Here is a 17818-nt window from a genome sequence, read left to right as displayed (position 1 = left end):
GCCCTGACTTATTTGTTTTGCTATGGTGCTTACCATATGTTATATATTTTAGCTTCTTCCGCCAGACGATTTTTCCTGGTGATGTCATAACCCGGAAGTACAATGCCCGAGGTTCACTTGTCTTCACTCGCCTGGATGTGATATTCCCAGCGCAGAGCTTTCGTCCCATGGTTGTGCCGTAAACCGCAAAGACGATGATTTTTGTTATCCTCTGAAGTCAGCTCAGGGATGCAATCACCTACCACCATAGGGAGCCAACACGGAATCAACGTATTCACGGTTTAAAGGGACTGTATTTTGAATTTAGAAGCTACGTTTTGTTTGTGCTACTTAAAGTTCACAATTACATTAAAGACCTGTGTCACGTCAGATTAGAATGGAATTTAAGAACTTTTGTATCTAGAGATACTGAACTTTTCTTTTTTTTTCTTTCTTATAATCAGTTTTTTTTTCTTTTCATATCTATTCATTGTTAATAATCATCTTTTGTAAATAAATTTGTAAATATTGTAAAGGGTGTTGATTTGTTCTGATGGTTACTGTCGCCGGTACGGCCTTTCCTGTCACACAGGCTGCGCGGATGCGCAGGCTGGTCTGGATCCATGCTGGTCGCATACCCACTATGTTGGTTTTCCCGTGGCACGGCTCAAATTTCATTATAGAAACAACCTGCTGGCGTTACTTCCACTGTTATAAATGAAGACTTATAAATTATATGAGAAATATGACAGAACAAACATAGGGACGAGCTTCGAAAATGTTAAGGTCACAGTGCCATTATGTATTCCTGTCGTGCAATTCTGCATTCTTTGAACATAAATAGCTCAATGGGAACAGGACTTTTGTAAAAAAACTAGACTGAAATTGCATAATGGAGAATTCAGAATTTGCTTATACAGGTCCAATACTTTCTTGAACTCAGCTGTTCAATTTCTGAATGGTTGTACTCTTACGTGTTACGAATATTTTCATAAATATTTTTATATGCCTAATAAAATCCTTTAAGGTTTAGGAGTATATCATCAAAACACAGCTGAATATTGATAAACAAACAAAATCTTTTACCAAAAATCTACCTGTTCATTACATGTTCTACTGAACTGTCCTGTACGATAGATACTTAAAATATTCACGAAAAAGTTGTCCCCCTTTTGAAATGAATGCCATTTGTAACGGAAAAAAATAACACAACAATTTCTGAAAACCACATTTCATCTCGTTATGTGAAATTTCAGCACTGACACATTACTGCAAAAGCATCAAAATGAAAATAATTGTAACAGTTCTTTGCAACTGGTGAGTTTTTAAAGGCACCGAACTGTCCAAAAATGTGGCCCCTTTATGCAGTCCTTTTCCGGAATTTAACATATATATCAATAAACTGACAATTGTTTTAAAGAGTAAGGTACATTTTTTATATGCTGTTCAATTCTCATGTGAAACCATCCTTTCTTTTTATGATTTGGTGTTGTTTGATTTTTTTCTTCTCAAAATGTAAAGCTTACTGTTAGTATAGAACATAATGGACCACTAAATGAACACTAGTGTTCAAGGGAGTTATATAAACTAAAAGATGCTTTAGTAGAAAAGCACATCTCCCTCAAAGCATAGTAGTCATAGGCAAGAAGTCAACAGGTACAGGAGCGAAAGTCAAAGAGACACTAATGGTTGGCTTAGTGACTGAAATGCAATAGGGATAATCTTCTTAGCATGTCCAATCATCCCATGAAGTTTCAACGTCAAGTGTTTCTCAAGATATGGTTTGGAAATGGTTTTCCATGTTCTGGCCCCTGTGACCTTGACCTCTGAAAGAATGGCCCCAAGATCAATAGGGGTCATTAATATAGGCATGTCCAATCATCCCTTGAAGTTTCAACATTCTGGGTCAAGTGGTTCTCAAGTTATGGACTAGAAAGAGTTTTCCATGTCCTGGCCCCTGTGACCTTGACCTTTGATTGAGTAACCCCAAAAACAATATGGGTGTCATCTACTCTGTAAGTCCTATCACCCTACAAAGCTTGGAGGTTCTGGGTCAAATGGTTCTCAAGTTATTGATCGGAAACGGTTTTCCATGTTCTGGCCCCTGTAACCTTGACCTTTGATAAAGTGACCCCAAATATAACAAGAGTACCGCCTTGCGGGTGCTGACGCTCATCTGATTTTTTTTGTGTAATAGAAATATTGTCCTACCCATGATTTTCTAAGTCTAAAAAGGGCCATCCCATGAAGTTTCAACGTCAAGTGTTTCTCAAGATATGGTTTGGAAATGGTTTTCCATGTTCTGGCCCCTGTGACCTTGACCTCTGAAAGAATGGCCCCAAGATCAATAGGGGTCATTTATAGACATGTCCAATCATCCCTTGAAGTTTCAACATTCTGGGTCAAGTGGTTCTCAAGTTATGGACTAGAAAGAGTTTTCCATGTCCTGGCCCCTGTGACCTTTATCTTTGATTGAGTAACCCCAAAAACAATATGGGTGTCATCTACTCTGTAAGTCCTATCACCCTACGAAGCTTGAAGGTTCTGGGTCAAATGGTTCTCAAGTTATTGATCGGAAACGGTTTTCCATGTTCTGGCCCCTGTAAACTTGACCTTTGATAAAGTGACCCCAAATATAACAAGAGCACCGCCTTGCGGGTGCTGACGCTCATCTGATTTTTTTTGTGTAATAGAAATATTGTCCTACCCATGATTTTCTAAGTCTAAAAAGGGCCATCATTCTTGCAAAAAGCAGGATAGAGTTATGTTTCTTGATGTACAGTGTCCACTTATGATGGTGAAAAACTGTTGCAAGTTTTAAAGCAATAGCTTTGATAGTTTATGAGAAAAGTTGACTTAAACATAATACTCAACCAAGAAAATGATTTTCTAAGTCCAAAAGGGGCAATAATTATTGCAAAAAGCAGGATGGAGTTATGTTGCTTGCTGTACAGGGTCAGCTTATGATGGTGAACAAGTGTTGCAAGTTTCAAAGCAATAGCTTTGATAGTTTAAGAGAAAAAGTTGACCTAAACATAAAACTTAACCAAGAAATCTGATATTTTCTAAGTCCAAAAGGGGCCATAAATCTTGCAAAAAGCAGGACGGAGTTATGTTTCTTGCTATACAGGGTCAACTTATGATGGTGAAAAACTGTTGCAAGTTTTAAAGCAATAGCTTTGATAGTTTAGGATAAAAGCTGACCTAAACATAAAACTTAACCAAGAAAACTGATTTTCTAAGTCCAAAAGGGGCAATAAATCTTGCAAAAAGCAAGATGGAGTTATGTTTCTTGATGTACAGGGTCTGCTTATGATGGTGAACAAGTATTTCAAGTTTCAAAGCAATAGCTTTGATAGTTTAGGAGAAAAGTTGACCTAAACATAAAACTTAACCAAGAAATCTGATATTTTCTAAGTACAAAAGGGGCCATAAATCTTGCAAAAAGCAAGATGGAGTTATGTTTCTTGTTATACAGGGTCAGCTTATGATGGTGAACAAGTATTCCAAGTTTCAAAGCAATAGCTTTGATAGTTTAGGAGAAAAGCTGACCTAAACATAAAACTTAACCAGGCAACGCTGACGCCGACGCCGACGCCGACGCCGACAACCGCTCAAGTGATGACAATAACTCATCATTTTTTTTCAAAAAATCAGATGAGCTAAAAAGGGTCATCTACTCCTTAATCCCTATTAAGTTTGTAGGTTCTAGGTTAAATTGTTCTCTAGTTATTGATCGGATGGACAGAGCTAAAACAATAACTTTTTTGCAAACTGTAATTGTAGGCATGACATTTTGCAGTTTTGGTCAAAGCGGCCTTTTCACGAGGATATGAATTTGCGGATTTCAACTTTAGAAGATAAAATAAATGGGAACTTTCTTTGCTTGTTGAGAATTTACTTCATGGACTGATACAACCATAATGAGCCTGAAAATTAGTTCCGCTTTAATATCAATGATTTCACAGTAGACATATTAGAGACACAATCTTATAGAGTATTTCAATTAATGATGACTGTCACTGTTATTCTAGTTGAAGAAGCATGGGCAAGAACTCTAGAGACTAAACTGTTATAATCTAACAATTTTTTCAGAAATACTTAATCAGTCCTAGGTTTAAATGCCATGTTACTCTTACATCTGATTGGCTGACTCTTGCCTCAAATCCAAAGCCTGACCAATGGCAGCCTTGTATTCTGAGACTTAGTCTTAAACCTGAGTGTCTGGATATTGTTACTTGTACTCTAATTACATTTTAACTACCAGTTTCTAAACAGAAAATCGAAGCTGTAGATCTGGTAATCAAACTCTAGATTGAAATCTGTTGTCCTTGGGAAACAGCCAATACTTTATTGTATACACCATCAACTGAGCCGCGCCATGAGAAAACCAACATAGTGGCTTTGCGACCAGCATGGATCCAGACCAGCCTGCGCATCCGCGCAGTCTGGTCAGGATCCATGCTGTTCGCTTTCAAAGCCTATTGCAATTAGAGAAACTGTTAGCGAACAGCATGGATCCTGACCAGACTGCGCGGATGCGCAGGCTGGTCTGGATCCATGCTGGTCGCAAAGCCACTATGTTGGTTTTCCCATGGCACGGCTCAACTATTTTCTAAGCCATTGCACTGCTATTAATTAAGCAAAGTGAAAGCAACTTCTACAGTGCCAAAATATTCCAGATATGTGTATCTCCTGGTATAGAGTAACCAGACTTGAAAAGACTTGAAGAATCTTTAGTTAGGTTTTAACAATGTATATACATTTGTATCATCAAAATATCATACATAGGGTTGCTTTAGGTAACTAGAACCCAAACTACCTGCATGCTAAGTGACATTGTTTCCACATATACTAGAGCTTTATAGTCAACCTGATATAAAGCTAATTCCACAGATAGTGCACAACTTTTTTCCCCATTTACAACATACATTTTGAGTGCAAACTTTATCTCTGAAAATATTTTTTGTTCAAATCCAATACCTGTGCAGTAAGCAATCGATCTTTTATAACATTCTTAAACTTAGTTTGATTGTCTGGGAAAATTGTCACATGTTATATGAAATTGCTACCTTTATCACCTACCCCATACCCAAATTATGATGTGCTAGTATAACAGTGTACCCAAACTCTAGATCTGCTGTTTTCAATGGTCTTAAGATAATGTTACATGTAATTAAGGTAACTAGGTTACATACAAGATATTTGGGTCAAGTAATCTGTAAAGTTAGATTAAGAAATTTATCCATTTTAAAAAGATTGCTACTATCGATAACAAAAATACCTAAGCCAAATACCTGAGAAAATTCACCTTTTTGTCTCGGATAATAAAATCGGATGTTTCTAGACAGTACAAGCTTGTTCTCACAGAAATCAAAATCAGGATAGCAGCCATTTGGAAAGATTCTGATCAAGTGTTATCTATACTCAGGAGTGAAAACATTTCCGGTAAACAATTTTAGAACACCAACAGTTCATAGAAAATCTGCTGTAATGCTCCTGTCAAACAACAAAGATATGAATTACAAACCTTTGGAGGTCCGAGGTAGTACAAATCCTCTTCAAACACTTCCTCTTCAAGAGTGGTCTCCCCTGTATTTAAGGTTTGAACATCTTCGCTAGAGCTATTATCTGTGCCAAACTTTCTATGCAAATGAGTTTGGCAAACCGGAAACATTCCAGATTCATACACAGTTAAACTTTCCTTGTTTGTTTTTTGAAGCTGCCTAAATCCAAACCTCTTTGGCTTAAACTGTTCTTCAAAAGATTTGATTAAGTCCTGGTCAGAATTTGTCTTCTTCAGTCCTATACTACCTGTCTCTAGCCAGTCAATGCAGCCTTTTTCTGCTGAGTATCGGAAGCTCTCAGTCTCCCTTTCAATTCTACGTCTCCAAGACTTTGCTGTACTATTTCTACTACTAGATAATCCGGAATCATCTGAATGTGACGCATATATTATTCTTTCATTTAATTCATCTTCTATATCCTGACAGTGATCATCAATTCCGTATTCCTCCGAAGTCTTCTGATATTTCAACCTGTCATCAAATTGCACACTATATGCATCAAACCAGTCACAAATGTTTGAAAATTTCAAATTTCTTGGCATGCATTTTGTGTTATTGTTTGCATCTACTAGAAAGGTAGCATCCACTTTATACTCTTTTCCCCAGTAGTAAACTCGGATGTTTTTCGGATACTTGGCATTTTCACATGCTGGAGTAGGTTCACTATAAACTCCTATACCTTCAGCAAAGCCAGTCTTGAATGTTTCATAGCTACAATAATTGGGAATGGTAGCAATTGCATTTGACATCTTGCTTTTACTTCAAAGCTGGTTCCCAATTGTATGCTATTGACCTGCTACTGGTTCTTTTGTTTCTATAGGATTTCATGTAGAGTGAAAAACAAATACAAAGGAAGCAACAGATGTAAGCTCAGAATGTGTTGTTCAAAAGGGGAGTAAAATATAAGAATAAAGGCAAAACCTGACTACTCAAGACAAATACTCTGCAAGAACATTTTAAAACCAGATGAGAAAAAATGCAAAACTGTAAATCTGTCCTTTTTGTATGAAAATATGGACAACTTGTCTGTTAAGAGTTTAGTGCTTTTTTCTACAATTAATCAGTCTTAATTCATAAATTTCAATGTCTGTCTGTGGCTGTGAGCACAATACTTGAGTATCATGCCAAAGGCAAGTGACATGATAACCAAACCGGTCATTATAATGACACTGGAGTGTTGGGGGCTCCGTGGCTGAGTGGCTAAGGTCACTGACTTCAAATCACTTGCCCCTTACAAATGTGGGTTCACATAACTGCCACGGAAGCCCCCATATGATACCAGGCTTATTTGAATAATGCATGTGGTCCCTGACAGTTCTATATATTTATTTATGTTTGGACTGCTCAGAACCAAAGAAAACTTGAACATTTTCCACATCACCGTGCAAGTTTGACTGACCATTGTTTTACTGTTTCCATAAGCTAGGAATTTCCCGATCATATAGAGAGAATTATACAGTCAGCAAGTCAGTATTTACCTGATCAATTCTCTAAGACAGTAGGAAGCCTGCAGTTTGGCAATGCTGTTAATTGGCACTCCTACACAGTATATTAGTACAGGTGAGAGAAAATTATCTATGAATGTATCTATATATGTATCCACAATGCAGCTTTTTCTTTCAATAGATAGATTTCTGTATCATGTCATCACATCTTCTGTCTATCAACAAAAATCAATGCATGTTTTCTTATTTAAAGAGTGGAAAAGAAGTCAATTATGTAACAGATATGTTGCTGCAGAATGGTATAAGGGCAGGTTCAAATCAATTGAAGACATTAAATTGTCATTAGTCTGTTGAGTCATTCACTTGTGGCTATGCCATGCAAAAACGTTTACATCTGGCTTTCTCCCACTGCACAATGGAAAGAAACAAATCTACTACAGTACAACCTCTCAAGAGCGGCCCTCTCTTAAGCAAAAACCTCTCTATAACAACATCATCAGTATTTCCTTAAGCTGAAATGTACTATCAAATTGACCTCTCCAGAACAACAACCTCTACATAACAGTAAATATTTGTATCTCCCAAAGGGTGTTGCTCTACAGAGGTTGCACTGTACATTACTAGGATCTACTCCATTACCGGGCTGGGGAGGGTCAGGTCATTTTTTAGCTGGCAAGGTACATCATCAAACATTTTGGTTTTAGAATATAACTTAAAGCAACATTTTACAAAGTACACAGGAGATAGTCTCCAAATTGTACTTTGAAAAAAGTGTCATAGGTATCCCTTTATAGAACTGTCCCTGTACAGAGTTAGCCCTGTATAGAATTTTGAGATGATATACAAAATGAATATTCTACATGTGTTTTTTCAAAATTAATGCATTAATACTGGTTTTCATTTATTGTTATTACACCATAGGGGATATCACAGAAAACTAAGTCATTTTTTATTCAATAAAGACCAGTACCATACAGTTATGAACTGCAACATTCTCTTACCTCTGTTGAAAACTGAGAGATAAAAAGACAAAGCCTTCCATATAATTAAAATGCTAGAAATCATCAAATAACCCTGGGACAGTCCACTAACTGTCAAGTAATCAATAGTCATTTTCTTTGAGTAAATACACATTCCCAAACAGGAGTGCTTGTTAATTAATGACACTGAAACATCAGCATTAGTGGGAAGGACCAGGTCGGACATACATTTCTTCTTACTATATTCACATTGTCAATTTTTGCAATTTTAAGCAGGGACCATAACTCAGGAGTAGCTGGAACATTTCAGCCAGTTATCAAACTTGTCCAAGATATTGAGATATTATGCCAGCAAACACTGTGTCCAAGTTTGGAAAACACTGCATAAGAGCTACTCAAGTTAGACAGCAGACACTGTCAATTTTTGCAATTTTTGTAACTCATTGGCCATAACTCTAGAGCCACTGGGGTAATCTGAATTGTTACCAAACCTGACCTACATATTATGCACATACACAATGTGAACAATTTGCTGAACAAAACAACTGCACAAGTTAGAGAGCTGACACTCATTTTTTGCAATTTTCAGTAATTCAAGGGCCATAACTCCAGGGAGTTATCGAGGACCAAGTTGGTTACAGAACTTGGTCAAGCTTTTATGTCCATAAACACTGTGATCAAGTTTGGTAAAAACTGGATAAAAACTCCTACGGTAGAGAGTGGCCAACTTTTGTGGACGCTGCCCGTCTGTGGCTGCTGCCCATCTGTGGCATATGTTCCAATAATTTGTCCTATTTCATGGGCATATAAAAATTGCTCCAAAACTATTTTGACCTCTAAACATTCAATTATTCTGAGCTTACAACTGCACACTTCTCTTTATTCTAAACTTGCTTGTAACTTATGTTCTATATTTATAGGCGCTTACATTTGTCAACCGGTACTGTTTTATATTCTGAGCTCACATTTGTCAACCTGTACTGTTCTATATTTTGAGCTTACATTTGTCAACCTGTACTGTTCTATATTCCGAGGTTAAATTTGACAACCTGTACTGTTCTATATTCTGAGGTTAAATTTGTCAACCTGTACTGTTCTATATTTTGAGCTTACATTTGTCAACCTGTACTGTTCTATATTTTGAGCTTACATTTGTCAACCTGTACTGTTCTATATTCTGAGCTTACATTTGTCAACCTGTACTGTTCTATATTCTGAGCTTATATTTGTCCACCTGTACTGTTCTATATTTTGAGCTTACATTAAATTTGTCAACCTGTACTGTTCTATATTCTGAGCTTATATTTGTCCACCTGTACTGTTCTATATTTTGAGCTTACATTAATTTTGTCAACCTGTACTGTTCTATATTTTGAGCTTACATTTGTCAACCTGTACTGTTTTATATTCTGAGCTTACATTTGTCAACCTGTACTGTTCTATATGCTGAGCTTTCATTTGTCAACCTGTACTGTTCTATATTCTGAGCTTACATTTGTCAACCTGTATTGTTTTGTATTCTGAGCTTACATTTGTCAACCTGTACTGTTCTATATTCTGAGCTTACATTTGTCAACCTGTACTGTTCTATATTCTGAGCTTACATTTGACAACCTGTACTGTTCTATTGTGAGCTGGTTCTGTATTCCTAGCTCACGCTTGTCAACTAGTAATGTTCTATACTATATAGGAGTTCCCATTTGTCAACCTGCACTGTCAAACTCTGCTGTTCTACATTCTGAGCTTACATTTGTCTACCTGTACTATTTATAACTTTGATGAACTCCTGCTTATTACCAGGTTTCTCCAACATTGCTTAACAGCGAAATTGTTCCTGCTTCACAGTAAACTATAGTTCCGAGTACTCCCACATGCACGTTAATAATCAAAATATTTTCATTTATCATTTTTCTGCACCAAGTTCACTGCATTAGTTGATATCACAATCATTTCCAAACAAGTGTAAAGAGTTCTAAATCCAATGATAAAGGTTTTTGTATGAAAAAATTCCTATAAAATCACAAAATGAAGCTGATTAGATTTTACACAGTTTCAAATCCAATCTTCTACAAAATCCTCCTCCTTGAACAATTAAGTCACATGTACAAGATCATTTTCTAACTTCATATCATATCTCAAAACCTTTTCCGATATACAATGATCTCTATAAATCTCTGACCTCATATTTTCGGTCATTTTTTCATACATACGCGAATATCATTGTAATAACATCATAAAACAAACATTAAACACTTCTATTCTACATTATTAATGTATGACATTAGGTTTATTGAAAATATACAAAAACCGATTTTAATGTCTCTCATTATATATCCGAATTTAAATCGTTGGATAAAGAAAGGCGTCGGAACTTTTCTTTTATATTTTGAAAGATTTATGTCACAAAAGTTAAAATGTTTTTCATAAAAGAAAATAATTTTGTATCAATCATTATAAGTGATGCCATTGAGCAATATCAGCTTTCAGAATATAACTTTACAGCATAATATGGGTTGTAGAATATTTATCAATACCTTAAACAAACAAAAAAGCTTTTCATAGTCATGTGAAAAACGTTTCAAAATTCAAAGCTCAATTAATAAAAAATTTAAGAATCAAAATCAATAGAAATTATTCAAATTTTGTCAGACACCTGCATTTCTTGACAAAAATCAATTCATCTGCAAAGGTATTACATAGAGATATTACCATAATGGAGATATCCATAAAGATATTCACCTAGAGATATCATAGAAGATATCACCCAAGAGGATATTCACCAAGAGATATTCACCATAGAGAGATATTCACTAAAGGTATTCTAAAGATATCACCATAGAGAGAATTCACCACAGGAGATTAAAGTAATCACTAGGTTTACGGATATCACATAGGAGCATCACCTGAGAGAATCACCCTGAGAGATATTCACATAAAGGAGGTATTCCATAGGAGTATCCCATGAGAATTCCATAGAGATATCACCATAAGAGTTATTCACCATAAGAGGACATCCCTAAGGAGATATTCACATAAGAGATATTCACCATAAGATATTCCTAGGCATTTTTCACCACAAGAGAATATCATCATAGAATATTCACCAAGAGAGATATTCACCATTACAATGAAAAACATTTCTCACAGTGTCCCACTGATCAAAATTCCTATGTTACTTCAATATTTCTTTAAGTGTTTTTTTTTTTTCACATGGCCTATACCCACTTGGGCTTTTTTCTTCTTCAAATTTTCCTTACTTAAAGTAAAAGTAGCATTTTACAAGAAAAGGTGGATAAATAACAGAAGAAATACAGTAAAATTGGCCGTAAATATGATTACAGAACACTGTAATATTGCAGAGTTCTCAAATGGGAATCATTGGGAAATGATATTTTCAAACCTGTTCTTGAGTATAAAATCAGCTGATAAAAACACTGTTTTGTTACATGGAAGCCATTACATTGTTTCTGTTAAACTGTTTCAAATTTTACTGCCATGTATTTTAAAGCTTGACATTTTCATACTTGAAACTCCTATCAGGTTTCAATGGTTTTAATGTTATAGAAAGTTTGCAATGTTCAAACTGCCTGGACATCCCACCAATCATACTCTAATTCACAACACAACTGGAAGTATTTCTGTTCATACTCCAAAGAGATACATCTGGCAATTATTGGACAACTTACTGTTCCATACCACACCACTCTCTTTCTCTTTAAGCTACAAATAATACATATTTGTCTCCCTTGACACAAATTAGAACTTGCAGTGCAGAGAGTTATCCAAGGATGACTTACTACATGATATCAATACCTTATCTACTTAACACATACACATTCCCTTTTTAAATGCCATTATATTTCAATGAAATTTTACACTACTAAATAAACTTCTACATTATTCTTAGACAAAATTTCATCAAAATATAGTCGTTGTTATGAAATTTTGTTAAATTTAGTAGAACATTTACCAGATTTAAATCCAAATTTCAGTCTGAACCCTGATGACTACAGTATGAAAAAGAGACTTACGATACAGTCATTATATGCTGGAAGATCACAGATGTTGTTGCCAGTATTGTGATTGGCGTCAGTAATTGCTGCACCGTTCCCGGTGAAGTTGACCTTCTTTGTCGGGATTGGCGCGGGATATGTGTCCTTTGTGGCATTGTGCGCAAGGAATCCACCATCACTGAAAGTATATCAATTCTTATAATAAGTTCATGTCGATTCATTTGTGCAAGACTGTGAATAGCATGAAGCTTTAACAAAACTGCTCTGATGTCCATTTCTGCTGGTACCTAGTAAGGAAGGTGGACATTATACCCTTCACAACCATAAGATAACAATATGTACAACCAATAGGACAAACCTGATTAACCTTTAGCATGCTAGATAAATTGTCGTCTGTTGGAAATGTCGTCTGCTAAAACTGTAAAGTTCATTCAATTTGCTCCAAAAATTGGAAGAAATATTGTCAGAGTAGCAAACAGCTTGGAACCTGATCAGACGCCGATTTAATCGGCATCTGATCTGGTTCCAAGCTGTTTGCAAAGGCTGTTAAATTCGCCTGCAGCAGGCTAAGGGTTAACAGCAAAGTATTGCTGTTTAGCTTTACTGTGATATGCAGCATATACCACCAATTTGCAGCAATGTGGCAATGCTTTGCAATGAAGGTAATGTTGATCAGAGGCAAAGTGACACTGATCTGCAGCAATATAATATTAAATACAACAACAGCACCATTACACTGGTGTATATCAACAGTTTCAGAGTTATTCCATCAGACATTAAGACTTTCATACACTAGGGAATCATATCTGTACAGACTGGCAGAAACTTCATTACTCTGTAGGAATGCTTCACAATCAGAAATTCATACCCTTTCAAGGAATATATTCAGGAACCCTTTATGACAGCAGATCTTAATTTCATATCTTTCTTGTTCTTACGTAAATGTTACATACAGTCAAACTTGTATTAAGCAGCCGACTAAGGAAGCGTCACAATCTGACTAAGACAGGTGGTTTCTTAAGACAAGCTGAAATAACAAGAGCTGTCACAAATAGTGACAAATGCCCCCGCAGCGCCTTGACTTTTGACCTGGTGACCTTGACCTGGTGACCCCAAAGTCAGTAGGGGTCGTGTACTCAATAAGTACTATCAGCATGTGAAGTTTGAAGGTCCTGGGTGCAGTGGTTCGCGAGTAAAGTGCCTTCGTGTAAAAAGTTAACGTTCTGACAAATGGACATTCCTACATATGGATACTTATGTGGCTACTCTTTTGTTCTCTCTGTTGTTCTTTTAGCCACGTAAGAGAAAAATAGCCACATAAAAGCCTTATGGAATGAATGACATCAAAGAAAAAGTACAGTTACCTATTGTTCCTATAGCCACCTAAGTATGCAAATGTGAGCTCGAACTAACGAACAGACGGACAGTTGAAAACTAATATGCCTCCCTTCGGGGGCATAAAAAGAAAAAGTCTATTTGGGAAGTTAGATGATTGGCAGCTTAGGGCAGGTGTCTGTTTAATACAGGTGACTACTAGGGCAGTTTCAACTGTAAAGCGAAATAAAAGAGGTCATTTTAATTTAAAGCGGCTATACTTCACACTGTCTGAACTGGACATTACCAGACAAGACAGTTGATAACATCCTCAGCAAAAGAATTACACTGGGATGCTGTGAAACCTTCTGACCTCAATTCAGGTACAGTCAATCCTATATAACACAGCATCCATGAATAAAGACCATCAGATTGTAACAACCATCAGTTTTAAACATTATGGAAACATTTCATTTTGTTTGTTTGCTGTGGATTTAGTGCTGCTGTTTCCAATGGCATAACAGCAAGCAGTTAAAGTTAAAGCAGAGTTCCTGGATTCTGACCCAGTACTAACCTGTTCTCTGCAAGTTACTGCCAACTTCTCCACATTAATAAGAGGTGGAGGACAAATTATTTTTAGACACAATGTCTTTTATCAGTTGTCAGGGAGAATATATGACTCGCCAGGGGATTTATCTCATGACCCGGTGATCCGTAGATCTGCGCTCTCTACTGAGCTAAGCAAGGGACTTACAATGTTTTAACCCCCAAATAAAGACCAACTGCAAACAATATCCACTATTTGGTTCTCCCAAACAAATTGGTCTTATCATTACAAGAATATACCGTATACAGATTTAACTGTAAATTTCTAGTTGGTTAGGTAAATAATTCCCGCCCATGCAAGGACTGCCGAAGCCTCAAGTGTTAATCAGTTTTAAGCAATTATCTGCAAGAAAATCAGCCTGTTCATGAAGCATTCTGTCCTGTCATTTTATCTAAAACTTCCTGTGAATTTTTTAAGATGTAGCCTACACAAGATCAATAAAATTCCAGTCTTCTTTTAGAAAATTCTGATTACATCATGCAATGTTTAATGATTCTTCTGCAGTATTTAGGTTATTTAGCAGGATTCAAAGCCATGTTCTTTCCTAAATTTATGACCATTTGCAGAAATAATTACATAATTAACAGGTTGTACAGAAAATGAGACTGGGGAATCTCTTTAAATTTTCTCTCTTATCTTCATAAAATCAAAAAAACAAATCTATGTAAAAACTTCATATAATTACAAAAAAAAGTTTTGGTATGACGTTACATCAGCTGGAATTATGATTTCATGTATATCAGCTTTTTGTAAATAATTAAGACCTGATTTACCTTAGAAAACTTGAGCTATCACCGATACTGATTAATACCAACAGACATCACTCTGATACAGGTAAGGTAGACTCTGAACATAAATCTTTTAACGGATTTAGAAGATTATGGAGAAGACATGTACTAAAACTATTTGACCTTTGACCTCTGAGAGTGACCTTGCTTGACTAAAGGGATCTGAGTTGGACCTGTATCGTGGTGTTTTAGTATGATGGCAAACATTTATGCTATAGTTATTCAGTCCATTAAAAACTTTCAGAGATAATTACCTCAAAAATAAATGACAGACCAACTAACACAATATCACTCCAAAATAGCTCCAATAAATTACTCTGTATCATGAAGTAAAATTTGTTCAACCTGATTATGCTTACTCAAGATATCATAGAAGTCCATAATAGCCCATGAATATATGAAAAAATAAAAGAACAACTTAAATTGTTGTTATTGTTTTACAAGTTTTTCACATGTTTCAACTTGATCATACTCTGATTTTAATGTTTACTTTAACTTAAAATGTGATAGCAGCTCGACCCAGATGCTGTGAGTTTGAGCCCTACTGTGGTCATAATTGCATCTTGTAAGACACCAGGTCCTCAAACAATTAACCTGGGTGTATGGAGGGCAGTCTCAAACCCAGCATCTGACTGCATAGCTATTTCAGCACAGAATTTAGAAGAGTTATATTCTGATTCTGCTGTTTTATACCTGGAAACTCCTTTTTCCAGGAAAGCACTGCCATTAGAATAAAATAAAAGCTTACATTACAATCAGCAATTAAAATGATTTAAAAGCTTGCATTACAATCAGCCATTCAAATAATTAAACTTAATTAAAAGCTTACATTATAATGGGCAATTGAAATTACATAAAACCTTAAATTACAATCAGTGGTTCAAATTACCTTAAAGTTCACATTACAATCAGCAATTCAAATAACTTCAAAGCTTACATTACTATCAGCAACTGAAATACCATGAATGCTTACATTACATTCAGTGATTCAAATTACCTTAAAAGCTGACTGTAAGTCAGCAATTCAAATACTATAAAAGCCTACATTACAATCAGCCATTCAAATACCTTGACAGCTTACATGACAATCAGCAATTCAAATACCATGAAATCTTACATTACAATCAGCAAATTGAAATTACCCGCAAGCCTACATTACAATCAGCAACTGAAATTACCCACAAGCCTACATTACAATCAGCAACTGAAATTACCCAAAAACCTAAATTACAATCAGAGATAAATTACCTCAAAGCTTACATTACAATCAGCCATTCAAATACCACGACGCCCCTGTGAAAAAGGTTCAAGAACTTCATGAATTTATTCATTCCCTATTTAAACGCCATTATATTATTCTTAGACAAAATTTCATCAAATATAGTCGTTATGAAATTTTCTCAAATTTAGTAGAACATTTACCAGATTTAAATCAAAATTTCAGACAGAACCATGACTACTACAGTATGAAAAAAAAGACTTACGATACAGTCATTATATGCTGGAAGATCACAGATGTTGTTGCCAGTATTGTGATTGGCGTCAGTAATTGTTGCGCATTTCCCGGTGAAGTTGACCTTCTTTGTCGGGATTGGCGCGGGATATGTGTCCTTTGTGGCATTGTAAGAATTTGTAAGAATTCATGAATTATTTCATGAATTATCAAAAAGTGCATGAACTACCAGGAAAAGTTCACAAACTTAAATTAATGAAGTCTCAAGTTCAAGAATATTACTTTCATTTCATGAACTTGTAAATGTAGTTCATGAACATTTCAGAAAATCCATTAAATGATTTAAGAAATTCATGAACTTGAAAATGAAATTCAGATAATGATTAAAATTGTGATTCAGGAACTACAGGGTTATGACCCTGTAAAAAATGTTCTAGAACTAGTATTAAGTTCTTGAACCAACATAACAGTTCTTAGACTGTGATTCTAGAACAATGATAGTTCTTGAACATTGGTTCAAAAACTGCAAAATTTCAAGAACTTATCGAACTTTACCAGTTCCTGAACAGTTACTATTGGTCTAGACTAAGACTAAGAACCAAAATTGTTCATGAACACAGGTTCATTAAAAGTACTAAAATTCAAAACCTTTTTCTAGTTCAGTGTTACCAGTTCTTGAACCCAATTGTGGGTTTCTGAACTGTTCATTCATTAAACATAAAACTTAGGTTTATTACCTTTTACAATAAATGAATAAGTTCATGAACTTTTCATGAATGTTCATGAACATTAAATTCATAATGTCACATGATCAGTTTCCGTTATTTTGTTGCATGCTGGGAAATTTTTTGCACATGTGATTCAGCAATTTTTGCGAAGTTTGTGCAGCAAATAAGAAAGAAATAATTATCATAATACAGTAAGGAATGGTTTAAAAGGAACATGAGTATGCTGAAAATCAAATAAGTAATTATGGTGTTTTCATAAATCATTCTTTTTAAAAAAATAAAATCCTTTTAAAATGTCACAAGTTTTCACGACCCTGAAGCAAAGCTAGTACATGTATCTGAATTTCAATCTTGAGATTAAAGTAAATTATACATTGTTTAACTTAATGTTTTGTATTTTATACAGCAATTGTTTACTTCTTATTATGCTCCCAATCCCACTCTAGTTTACTGTTTTACTCAACATGTCATTTGTCGAGGGTGGAAAATGTCATTGTCACAGTGACTCAGCAGAGACTAAAAAAACAGTCTCTGGCCAGGCTAACTGAACAACACTTTGACCTACAGGATTTTTCCTTGTATCAAGCTCTACCGAAATTGTTAAAAGAATTCCATTACATGCAGATCTCTCAGGTTTCATAGTGTTACACTCCTACCAGGTTTCCTTGACTAGTTCATGAATTTGTTCATGAATATATAAGTTCAAGAACTTTTCTTTTTTTACAAAAACAAAATCTGTTTCATGAATTTCAATATTTATGAACTAGTTCATGAATTAAAATTCATGTATGATTTTTAATTCATGAACAAATTCATGAATATCGAGTTCATGAATAAAAATTCATGAAAATCAAAATTTATGTTTCATGAATTTCAATATTCATGAATAAATATTCATGAGAATCAAAATTTATGTTTCAAGAATTTCAATATTCATGAGAATC

The 17818-nt window shown here is 35.3% G+C and overlaps 1 protein-coding gene across 6 annotated transcripts in view; it reads right to left on the bottom strand.

The window, feature by feature from the left end:
- LOC123530832 (tyrosine-protein phosphatase non-receptor type 4-like) overlaps positions 1–17818 on the bottom strand; it is a 149325-nt gene that overhangs the window by 40083 nt on the left and 91424 nt on the right. For all 6 annotated transcript variants that reach the window (XM_053518788.1, XM_053518785.1, XM_053518783.1 and 3 more), the window contains one exon: positions 12003–12162. In XM_053518788.1, coding sequence (XP_053374763.1) covers positions 12003–12162 — 160 coding nt within the window. The remainder of the gene's footprint in view (positions 1–12002; positions 12163–17818) is intronic.

This window comes from Mercenaria mercenaria, chromosome 11 (genome assembly GCF_021730395.1).
Source record: "Mercenaria mercenaria strain notata chromosome 11, MADL_Memer_1, whole genome shotgun sequence".
Lineage (NCBI taxonomy): Eukaryota > Metazoa > Mollusca > Bivalvia > Venerida > Veneridae > Mercenaria > Mercenaria mercenaria.
This window is presented reverse-complemented; position numbering and strand designations above follow the sequence as displayed.